General features: G+C 43.3%; 1 protein-coding gene across 1 annotated transcript in view; it reads right to left on the bottom strand.

Moving 5' to 3' along the window:
* The window catches only part of jam3b (junctional adhesion molecule 3b), a 30,426-nt gene extending 18,839 nt beyond the window's left edge, over window positions 1-11,587 (bottom strand). The window contains exon 1 of the mRNA XM_010746708.3: window positions 11,442-11,587. Within this exon, the coding sequence (XP_010745010.1) occupies window positions 11,442-11,490 (49 nt within the window). The 5' untranslated portion in view covers window positions 11,491-11,587. The remainder of the gene's footprint in view (window positions 1-11,441) is intronic.
* Window positions 11,588-12,593: the final 1,006 nt, after the last annotated feature.

Here is a 12,593-nt window from a genome sequence, read left to right as displayed (position 1 = left end):
CCAGGACAGAATCCCACTATTTCTAAAGTCTACTCTTACAACAGTCGCTTCCCACAGCTCAGCTTATTAACCGGTCTTTGTTTCCACTCTGGAACAAAAGGCATCTTGTGTGGAAGTCTGAATACTGGAACAAAAAAAACTTGGTGGTTAGATTGATGCATGTCTGACGTCTGGTGCCGATCGCTTCAGAAAGGCTCATTTTCTAACAGTAAAATTTGTTAGAACTCAAATTTCACAAAACTTAGTGTGATTTTTGCTACTCATAATTCTTCCACTTGGAGCTCCAAGTGGAAGAGTGTGGAGTTTAGTTCATCGATTAGTTCAGTAGTTCCTAATGCCCCCTAAAACCTGCACACACAAAAACACACAAAGCAAAGTGATAATATTTCAGGTGTGATGTCATCATTTTCTGATCATATTGTCATGTTCACATCATCATGTTGCTATCATGTTTCTTGGACTACGGTAGCCCAAAGTGCCAAAATGCAAGATGCCACTAAATCTTACGCAATGATCCTTTAAGGTATCTGAACTCTGGTATACTTCTACTAACTTGTTTCTGGTGGAGAACCATACACACACTGTTTAGTTAGACTGTTCTACAGGAAGCACAGAGGTCATGCAGTACACCGTCACTGAGGCTTCTAACCTGGGCTATCAATCCCAACTAACAAAGTCCAGATGCAGCTGTTTAAAGAAATACAATACAAAGGAGAGTTTTGAGGGAGTGTACTCATTTCATCCACAGTTCCAGACAAAAGGGAGTGTCTGCTGACATTGTGAGAAAACAAAATATCTCATGATGGTCAAACAGAGTCATAGGGTAAAAGACGCTGCTACTGCAAAGAAATTTGTGCTTTTGACAAAGATTTCCTTTAAAGCAGCGCCTCGCAAAAACTATGGCAACTGGCCTGCATGTTGTATAATGCTGTGGGAAGCAATTCTGTTGCATTGTTCCTTAGTAAGCACTAATGTGGAGTACATGAAGAGGAGTGCAGAATGTGAGGTCGCCAAGAGTGTGTGACCGTGTGGGGACGACTGGTCACAGGTGAAACGGGCTTTGACAGGCAGGCGTGGTTGACGGGGGACAGGGGGTCGCATTTTTAACGCAAGACTTTAAATGGGGAAAGTAACGTCACGAGGGCGCGATCATTTGGGAAAAGAGAAATAACTTTCTCCTCTGTTTGTTCAGGAGCCCTGAAGGAAAACTCTTACTGGTTGACATGTGAGCTCAGTGAAACTCGGTGTATTCACACCACAGAACAAGCTTACAACTTGGTATTTTGCTACATGTTTACTCCAATCTGTGAAGTAACTCCTAATTAGAAGGGTGGGGACGCCTTACTGAAAACAGACTTTAAAATTCCATTTTGCAAGACACATAACTGGGAACAAATCACGACTGTTAATCATTTCAAGAGACAGTTGTTTATGAACATTATGTGCCTACTATGTCCAAAAAAAAAAAAAAAAAAAACCCAAAATAAATATTGAGACATCAAAGTGTGCAATTCCCAGGCAAGAATTTGCCATCGAGCAGCCCCCCTCAGACAACAAATGTGCATAAAGGCATACTCTAGACTCAAATAGTTTGCACAGGCTGGCTGAGCTGTGGGACAGGGAATGTTGCTTAAACAACAGCTGGGCAGGGAAACCATCTGAGGCTCCTGCTGATGACTCCCACCCCCACCCCCTCCCCAGAGCCACACTTCCATCACCTGCTCAGAGAGGAATCCTTGATGGGTTTCCGTGGGAAATACCAGACAAAGGCATCAGACAGCCAAAACGAGCGGGCATCTCATACCTCCCATTCTGTTTCCCGGCTCTGACTATGCCACCATGCTTTATGGTTCACACAGGAAGTCAAGGTGCGCTGTACATAGATACAGTGCAACCCTACTGGTCTGGGAAACAATTGGCTAATTTCCAAAGTGCTTGCACGGTAAGAATAGAGGACAGCTGGCGACCTCAGTCACCTGCTGTCTCTGTTTGTGTCAAACAAAACTACTCGGTGGCGTTGTGCTCGCTGAGCATGACGCACGTGTTCAATCGTTTCTTGATTGCACCGAAAATTAAAGCCACACACGACAATCATTTTCTGGTTTTCCCCTGTCTATAACTCAGAGTATCTGACTAAGCAGATTATAATGCACTTTCTGTTGTTTACATGCAAACACAAAAACAAAAATCTGCACACATCTGGCGCTTGATCCAGTGAGGCAATCCGACCCTCGTGGACCTCCATCCCAAAACTTACAGACTGTGCTGCTGCTTTACATGCAGAATAAATGTGGAATGATCATTTGAAATGAGCATTTGTCACAGTGAGCAGAATATTACATCAATTAGAAACTTACTTAGTCTGCCTGATGCCACCCAGGAAGGAATATCCAGACTGCAGTGAATCCTGGCGTGTGTGCTCGGCAAGCCCAGCCCTGATAAGACATAACTGCCACTGACTGGCAAAACGCCAGCCTCAATCTGCTTAACCGCATCCATCCCAACGCTGAGAGGAAAACACTATTATAGAGAAGGCGTAAGTGGTTGAGTTGGACTCATAAGGACTGTTGTACTCGGATCTGACCGGGACCTTTAGACTGGATACCAACATGTCATAGCCGTCCCTGAACATCTCGCTGAGCAAATGTTGCCACCCTAACAATCGCCCCAAAGGAAGCCGGCGCACAGATGTGAGTGCTGATCATCTCGAGTGTTGATGACCTGAGATAAACCTGTACAGTCGCTCAGTTCTGCATGATAGATCCTCGACGAGGGGTGGGGTGGAAGTGGGGGATTCATTACGTGGGGCGCTGACTGGACGGAGGCTGTTTAGAGACACTCGTCAGCAGATACAGATTCCCTCTGAAGGTGGAGGAAAGCTCGTGGAACCACAACATCATCGAGGCCTCAGTTCAACTCTGGTGTGGCGTGAGTTGGTGGCCTGTTGTCTTGTTGTTTCCCCTCTTGTTCACCACCCACACGCAGATATTCTGAGGTCTCGTGTGTGCGCTGGTAAACTTTACCCCTGCCGACTAAATTGCCTTTGTTCTGGTATTTTCTGCTGTTTTCTTAATAAATTATTTGTTGGCTCTTTCCTTTTGTATGTTGAATATTTTAGGAAGTGCACATCTGTGCTGTCTGAGCTCAAGACTAGAACTTTGAGATGTGTTTTAGAGACAGGCAAAGAAAGAAGCAAACTATTAAATGTATCTCTATTCAGGTAACTGATTCATGATTTTGAGGGGTTTTTTTAATGATTTCAGCTTCTCATATGTGAATATTTTCTGTTTACTTTAGTCCTCTCCGATATTAAACTGTGATCTTTGGGTTGTGGACAAAACAAGACGTGAGGACGTCGCTTTCGACTCTGAACAGTGATCAACATTTTTATTCAGAGAGAAAATATTTGACAGATTAAATGATAATGAAAATAACCATCAGCTGCAGCCACAGCCAGCAGCTCATCTGCTGATATTTTTATATTCTCAAGTCACTAGATTTAATTAAAAGTGATAAGAGAACAGAATGGAGCTTTTCATCACGGCACATGAGAGCAAGTTCAAAAAGGATTGTTTTAATCCTGCTTTGATTTCTATCTTCGTTTTCTACAAAGTGAAAATGTACAGGGAGCAACACATCATTCTACAGCATGCGTTTGTTCTGAACTGTACTAGAGGCGTGAGATCTGAGAAGTTTTGGAAAACCTCTCTGATTATTATGGCTCTGCAAAGAATCCCCACGCTTCCCATTGGTTCCTATAATGTTACCTTTTTAGATCTGATAAACGGCACTGTATAAATATTGATCTGACTGTGGATGTGAGTGGTCTTGTGAACGGAAATGGCAGAGCAGATAACGCGTTCATTTTGGGAATGACTGTACTCTCTTACAGGATATGAAGTTTAATGTTGAGACGCTGACAATTTAGTTTAATTACAATCTTAACGGCAAAGAATTCAGGAAATCCCTGAACGCACGGGGGCTGTGGATTATTCCCTGGCTAATCATCTATTTCCATTTAGCCCCTTTCTTGTTTTCCATCATTTAGCCTGGGTTAATACTGTACTCAATTTGAAAATAATACGCTCCTCGGAGTGCTGCTGGTTGGTGGTCTCCATGAATTACAGGATGGTGATCAGCTCTGAGGGTGCAGCCTGGACATTTTGAGTGACCTGTTACGATGATGACAAATGCCTGACAAACCACTGAGTCACGGTGAAATCCACCCAAATTGCTTCCCCTCTCCATTGCTTTCTATGACACATATGTAAACCCCCCTCCCTATATCGGCGCTCAGACAGGGGCCAGCAACCGTGTTACAAACTCGTCACCTATGTCTGGCATCCTGACAAATATGTGAGGCACTTACTTACCCAAAGTATGCCCTCACACTCGCATGTGGCCACAGCGCCGTGTGCACCGAGCTTCTAGCTCATAGCATGATTCAGAGCGAAGCCTTAAAAAGCACGGACGATCCAGGCGCTCATGATCTTTTCTGACAGAATCAAGAAATCCCATTAATGCGCCGCGATATCAGCCTTTTAGTATTCATCCCTGTCCCATCCGACAACACTTTGTACGAGGACACGCAGCTGATGAGGAAGTTTTAGTGCATGCACTCAGCTGGAAGTCTTCGTGATCCTCTGGACTTTGTCACCAATTGACCTGAAAGCCGCTGGTGTAAAGAGATCAATGCCGTTCAGATCAATGCCATTTGGATTACTGTCCACTGTCTAAAGGATATTTTGGCAAACTCTAAACCAGAATAACTGCTGCTATCAATGCCAGTTCAATCTCAACATATTTAACACTAAGTAGCCCAGAAGGGATAGCCCTCGCACCATATGGCCACATGGTCTGGTAACAATCTGCCAGCACTATCTGTCCAGTCAGCTGAATGTATTCTGACAGTACTGGTGGGCTTCCTACAGCAGCAGTGCTGTTGATCTCAGCTTCCTGAGTGTTGAGAGTTAGATCGAAAAAATATGAAGCCCCGGCCGTCAGCTCAGCTTATAAAACCCTCTCCAAAGGTAACAAAATCCTCCTATCATCCCCACTAAAGTTCACTCCAGGAAGTTCCATCTCCGGGTCAAGAAATCGCCCGTCAAATAACCTCCAGTAAAACGGAGACCCGTGTTTTTGTACGGATTAAACAAACAAGATATTCATTCCTGAGCTTTTAGTTTAGAGGTGATATTTTGGTGGATTCTGTTACCTTCGGACGGAGCCAGGTTAGCAGTGTCCTCCTGTTTCCAGTCATTGTGCTGAGCTAAGCTAACTGGCTGCTGGCTTCATATGCAGCTGACGGTAATGAGAGTCGTATCAATCTTCTCATCTATTCTCTGCCACAACGAGAAGCATTTCCCAAAATGTTGAATCAGTCCTTAAATATTTAATATATGAAGACGATTTCTCTTTTGGGTCAAATAAGAAACACTTAATGTCTCTAAAGTGTGACAGAAATAGTGACATTTGGAAATACTTGAGTATCAACGACAGTTGCAGCGGACTAATCTGAACCAAAATCTAATTTGTGATTGGTTTTGGCAGTCAGCAGTGTTCTATAGAGCCAGGTTAGCAGCGTCCTATATTATTTTGAGCTGAACTTGAGATGGTGTTAAAAATGACTGCAGATGCTTTGATGCTGAGCATTTGCGTCACTGCGCCTCGATAATAGTGAACCGATAAAACTACTGCATTACTAATATTTCTCTTACTCACACACACACACGCAAAGTTAATCATCACTAATAACTCATTTGGATGAGTGCCAAGATTTCTGTGTCACGTCTCAACCCGGGCGCTCTAAAATCCCCTCTCTGCAGACTGTCCTGCCAATTATGGAGCTACTGAGTCCGTCTTTTCAGAGATGAGGACTGAGATCAATCTTTGACGTGGATTTTGAACCACAGAGAGTGATTAGTTTGTCCTTTTCAATTAGAATTGTGTCTCAGATGGATTATAGATCTTGTTTTTCTGTGCTACATTCAGAGCTCTACAAAGCCAGGCTTTCCAGTATGTAATAAATATTTTTTAGTTAAGAGCATCAAGGTCTGGGTCTCACTGACCAAGCCCCGTATATCATTTCTATGCTGTGCTGTTTTGAACCCATTTTGCGCTGCAGGATGCCCGTAACTCACATGAAGTCCTCTGTCTGACATCTCTGCTGAACTGGCCTGGATTTACCCCAGAAATATTACGATGAGCTCAAACAGTTCAAACTCGAGCGTCACTGAAATTATTTAAACAAACAAAAAAAAGATTAGATGCTTTTTATTTTGATAGTCACGTGTCTGACAGGTGCATCCACACACCCCTGCTGCCTGCACAGTAGCACACTGCGGGGCCTGACGTGCACCTGGAGGTGGTGGATGGAGGTGTGGAAACCCCCTCCCTAATTACAGACTACCAGATGTAGGGAAAGGAAATGAGCTTCAAGCACATTCGCTCCTTGCTCTTGTGGTAAAAATAACTAGTTGTGTACCAATCTTATTTGCATCCTTTGCTGTGGATTGCAGGTACAGCTGCACAGATGAGATTTGTTCTGCAGAATGTTATCGCCTCCAAGAAACCACAAGTGTCTATTTTAAAATCGTAAGCCATAACCAAGCTATCATCTTCCAAAGGAGATGATACATACCAGGAAACTCCCCAAAAAATCTGGACTTGCAACAGACAAAAGACTTCAGCTTTCTCGGCTTCCTGTTTGACATCTCTGGGAGGAAACCCACGTACACACACTGAGGAAGAAATATGATTAAGTGATGTAAGTTTTGTCCACAATCATTATCACTATCTCAGTAGATTTTCACAGTTTTTATGGTTCAGAACGAACGTTGATCAAACACCTGAGGTTTTCAGATGACTCTGCCTCGTGGCTATTTTTAGCCAGTAATTGCCCTTTTGTTACGGCCTGGTAAACAAAACATGAATCCGAAGCGATTATCTGGTTATGACTCTCAGTGGGAGCGCAGCCTCCAGCTTTTTCCTTTCAGAGCGACAGTGGCTCGGCCGCATGTAGTTCATTGCCTCTGCCATGTCATTAATGAATAACCCTAATTATTTCACTAAGCTGACAGCGTCCTGATGTTTGATCGATTGTGCTCTCTTTTGACCTATTGATGTACTCCGTCGGTATCCAGTGAATACACGAGCAGGAGCGGCCATGGCGCTTGCTTCTTCCCTCCGGGGACCACGTGACCGCCGATAAAGATCGCCAAACAGGAAACCTCTCCTGCAGCCCTAAGCTCAGGGAGTCAGCGCAGAGGCATCTTGGGGATTATCCTGTTGATCTAGAGTAGCCTAAACACTGAATAATAATGTCAAAACAAACAAGCACTTAACCCTTCTTTTGAGGAAGGACGATCATTTCCAAAAGCTCATTAGCCTAAACAGGACGACAATTCACTCCTTATTCTTGTAAATCCATCTCCTGGGTCTCTGACTGTAAATCTGATATCTGTGTGTATGTGTGTGTGTGTGTGTGTGTCCATGAAGTCTTTCTTTTTCCACACCGAGAGCATTTTACTAGTTTCATATGACGTTTTTTGGCCTGTATGCCGCCCGTAGGCTGCTTCTGGTTTATGACCGATGGTTCTTTCACATGGTAGTCTTATTGACATTTGAAGCATGCACATGCCATTGCCATTTCTAGAACGTGAGCATGTCAGTGTTTGCCTGTCAGCCTCGGCATCTGCTGTAGCTCAAAAACTATGAAAGCAGGACGGAGAGCAGAATCCTCCTCTGTGTCAGGTTAAAATGGATTTCTGTCTCTGGAGATGTATCGTCACACCCAGCTTGTTTTCCCGAACGCCTTCGACCAGCAACACTGCCGAGCTTTCTTCAACAAACTCCCCCCTTTTTTTGTGCTCCGACCTCAGCCAACTTCATCAACAGGGGTCCCTTTTATCTCCGAGGGAAACAGGTGGTTATGATTGTTAGTCAGTGCACATATGATGAGAAGGTTTCTGCCTCCATGTGTTTTCTATTTGGAATGCTGCATTTGCTAACATGCACGCTCAGGTTTGGGGAGGGACGCGGCAGATATTTCTGGTTACGCCTGAGACGCGTCTCGAAAACACCACCACCACCCACGCCTGCTCAGCTGTTTCGGGTCATTCCACAGTAAGGGGCCATGTGCTACTTTGACTTTATCCCCATGGAGAGACTGTTGTTGCGCAGACATCCACATGGCTGACTGTGCTGATTTAAAAAAAAAAAAAAAAAACGATCACAAACCTGTGCGATTTTGTAAAAGTAATTCCCAGTTAGGCAATAAGCGGAAACATCTGAGCTGAGACCAGAATGACAGCGATGATAAATGTGTTATTCCACCGACACCTCTCGCTCTGGGCTGTCTGGAGAGAGGAACTCCTGATTGTAACAAACAAATGTTCAGCAGCGAGGGAGCGACTGCGTTCTGTTACTCTGTCCCTGTTTTATTCTGCCATTTACTGTCTCTGTAGTAAAATGTCAGACTGTATGTGACTTGCCCACAGGGGCCATACATGCCATTCAAAGAGTGCTCCAAACATTTGCTCACAAGCTTTGGGTAGGGTAGGGAAACATCTGACGACATGCACCTCCTGGGAGAGCTACGATGTGCAGTTATCTCGGTGGCGGCGATGCCAAAGGAAAAGAAAAAGCTCAGACGCTTTGGCACGAATTTAGACAAATGTTTGAAGAGTGCGCTGGGTAACGTCACTCCACGAGCACCCCAGTTATGTGGTGTTCAAAGCTCTCTGTGTGATGCAATGGCCTATCAGCCGGGAACACAGGGGAGGCTCGACAACAATCTGGTGGACGACTTTCTCTCTTATCTTATCCATTCAGATAAGAGATTAGCTCCAATTGGACTCGTGCTGACAGCCGTGAATGAAAACAAAGATAATAAAAATGTCACTTTTGCTCGAGTCGGAGGTTTCCGTGGAGTGAGATGTCTAGATCTGCACAGGTGTTTCTCACAAGAGTCGAAGCGGTGATCTAAAAGTTTATATTAGCTCAGTACTAATCCACTTGAGCATCTTCCAAGCTCCCACATATCTCGGTCCTGATCTTGGCAGGAGGTTTCTGGCAGATGTCCGATTGAAGAAGTACCACTTTTCCTTGGAATATTTAAAGTGTAAGTGCTCAGGTGAGGCCAACAACGGAAAATTTTAATGCATTCCATTAGATCAGGATGGAAAGTCCGCTGTGAGCATGTGTACTTAAAATAACAATGGCCCTCATCTTTCGCTCGGCTGACAGATGACTGGGCTGATATTTGCAGCTATGTTCAGCCACGCTGGGTTTAGCCTTCACTTGGAATGGCCGGGGCCTGCGCCGGCCATTAAGATGATAGCTACCCAAAGAATGTCCTGAATTGAAAATAACAAGCGCATCTCACAGACACAGAAATAAGCGTGACCTACAAGAAGAAGAAGCGAAGTGACACGCTTATTCCTCCGCATCAGAAACTTGAATTTGGAGCAAAGCTTTCACCCCCCAAAAAAACACAAGAAGAGAGCTTTTTAATTACAGTCAGTGCCATCCAGCAGCAGTCCAGCCAGATCTGTCCTTTATCTACAGACAGTGGCGTTGCTGGCCGGGAGCCAGTCGGCCACATGGTTAAGCCCTGTCCAGGCAAGACAAAAGAAATTCTTAAATCTTCGCCAGCTCACTGCCCCACCCCCTGAAAATGTCAATTGTGCTGTTACCATGCCTCTCTGAAAGGTTTACTCAGGGGAACATCATTACAAAAGTGTTTGAAACGTAACACTTGAAAAAAAAGGGGGAGAAAAAGTAAAATTAAAAAACAAGCACACAGCCTCGAGGTACGTCAAGAGAGACGCCGCTGATCGCACAGCAACAGATTTCAAACGAGCTCCGTTGCTATTCCTAATTAAACCTAAGAGCCAACTCACACACTTGAGAGATCACAGGAGGTTCTTATGTCTGTAGCTCGCTTTGATCTGTGTGTCTGTCCTCTCTCTCACACACCTTGGTTAACAGAGGAAAAACAAGCACCGCATCTCATCTGAAAAACTAAAATTATTACCAGAGCACAAACAGAGAAATTTTTTTTTAGTTAGACTTAAAATAAAATTCCTCTTTAATTCAAAAAGCCAAACATCCTCCGATGACTTCATAATGATCTGAATATTATAAAATCATAATCATAAATCAAAGCTGGGCTTTAATCCATAAAATCTATAGGCAGACATATGATATACCGTCTGTGTCAGGGCTGTAACGAAGGGATGAATTAGTATCCATTCTTTTAACCGTGAAGTGAATCGATCTAGATTTACAGTATGTAAACTAGAGCTTTACACTGGTGTGATTTAATAAAACCTTTTATTTTGAAGCAGTTTTGAGGGGAAATATGAGTAAAAACAATGAGAACTGATCAACAAGTCGCTCCACAGCACAGCAACAAGTGCTCCCTGCCTCCTTATTACAAATACTCATATGTAGCTACGTGTAAATACTGATTTAACTCTCATATATATACATTAAAAGCGTGGAAGAAAAGGAGCTGCGTCGCTCTTACAGGTGAGCGGCTACAGGGCTCGATAAACCGGGCATACATGGCCGGTGTTTGAGCGAAAACAAATCGATTGCCCAACGGTTGTTTCTGTTTAGCAGCCCGGCTGTGAAAGGGTCCAGCAGCGAGGAGGAGAAGAAGGAGGAGGAGGAGGAGGTGGTGGACATGGTGGAGGCTGGTGGTTGTGTGTGGGGGGGTAGAGGACACTCAACCGGCCTGGCTGGTGTAGCTCCTCCCGCGGACAACCGCCGCAGGAAGAACCGTTATCTCGCATCACTACTTCCATCACCAACCCACCAAAAACTTTTTTTTAAATAGTTAACAAACACGGACTTAAACTTTTTTTTTCAAAAAAGCTGTGTTAATTCATATTTAACTCATAAAAAAACTCTAAAACTTTTTTTTTTTTTTTTTTAATTTTAAAAAAATCTGAATTCATGCGCGCGAGCGTTTAACGGTTAACAGCCGTTGGTCGTGCTAAGCTAATATGTTGCTACATCCGAGCGGGTTTTTAAATATATATATATATATTTTTTTTACCGTAACGGAGCCGTTACACCGGCAGATAGAGAGATAAACAATAAAAGCATCGCTCGCACATTCGTCATGTTAACCCTTTTAAAAAGTTGTGTCGAAAAATGGCGACTACATTCAGTCAGTTAAACTGAATTAATAACTGTGTTTTTTCAGTTTGGGCTGTCACTCCCGGCGTGAGTTTGCCGTTAGATACGGTTACTTCAGAGCTGGAGAGAGGCTTTTTTTTCTCCTCTCTGCTTTAACGCCGGTGTAAAATCCCGAGCAAACGGACACTTGAAGTAGAAACCTTTCGACGGTCATCTTTACCGGAGGAGAAAAGGAGGAAGATACTAAATAATAAATAAAAAAAGGCACTTTGGCGTGATTTTTCTGTACTTACAGTGAGTTGTGAGGAGAGTCAGGAGGCAAGCCAGACGTGTTTTCGCCATCTTGGAGTCGATGCAATGCTCGGTTTGACCGGACGTGCATGCGCAAAGTAGCCTGAAGAGCTCCGGTGTGGATGGAGAGAGAGGGAGAGAGAGAGAGAGGGAGGGAGGGAGGGAGGCGGGGTATGGAGGTATTATATTGGGTTTCCATAGCTACCGAAAGCATCACTCACACACAGACAAGGATTTATAGTTGAGGCTTTTTTACTACTGTGGCTTTATACTGTAGGTAGGCAGCAGCTGGGGGGGCTCAGATAGGAAACTAGCAGCCTCCAGTCTATTATGTGCAATGGAGAGCAGTGAAGTAAACACAAACATACACATTCCCTGTGCATCTCTGGGAACCATATATGCGCATTGTAGAATCTGGAATGTAAATTTATTTATTTATTTGCTTTTCTTTTGTGTGTATATTTAAATGTTTTTAAGGGGGACCCTTATTACATTTTATTTTATTTTGTTTAGTTTTTTTCTCTCTTGTTTTTGATTTGGCAAACCTATACATTAATATTGTGCAAGTTTGTGTGTGTGTGTGTGTGTGTGTGTGTGTGCGTGAGTGATTGTTGTTGGTTCTGTTTGTGAAGTGTTGCAGTAGTGTAATTGTTCTGTAATACTAATAAAAACCAATAAATATATTTTGGAAAAAAAAACATACACATTCCTACTTCTCCTTACTTGAAATGAAAGGAAGGGAAAAGTGTCAATATCACAGTATTATAAGCTCTGAGGAAACGCTCTTACCGTGTCATCACAGCAAAGAAGTTACTCAACTCAACTTTATTTATAAAGCCCTTTGAAAAACAGCCGCAGCTGACACAAAGTGCTGTACATAAAATAGAACATGAAATATAAGACATATAAAACAAAGAAACAATATAAAAACAATAATAAACGATAAAACAATGTTAAAATAATGTTAAAGCGAAACAGAAACAGAGTCTCATGCTGGGTTAAAAGCCAAGGAATAAAAATGGGTCTGAGTGAAGGGGCTTGTCTAATGCGTAAAGGGAGGTCATTCCACAATTTAGGACCAGCAAAAGAAAAGACACACAGTCACAACAGTTCTTATCACACAACATGTGGTTATGTTTTTTTTTTATTATTTA

This window comes from Larimichthys crocea, chromosome XXII (genome assembly GCF_000972845.2).
Source record: "Larimichthys crocea isolate SSNF chromosome XXII, L_crocea_2.0, whole genome shotgun sequence".
Classification (NCBI taxonomy): Eukaryota; Metazoa; Chordata; class Actinopteri; family Sciaenidae; genus Larimichthys; species Larimichthys crocea.
The sequence above is the reverse complement of the archived record's forward strand: the minus strand, read 5'-3'. Positions and strand labels throughout refer to the sequence as shown.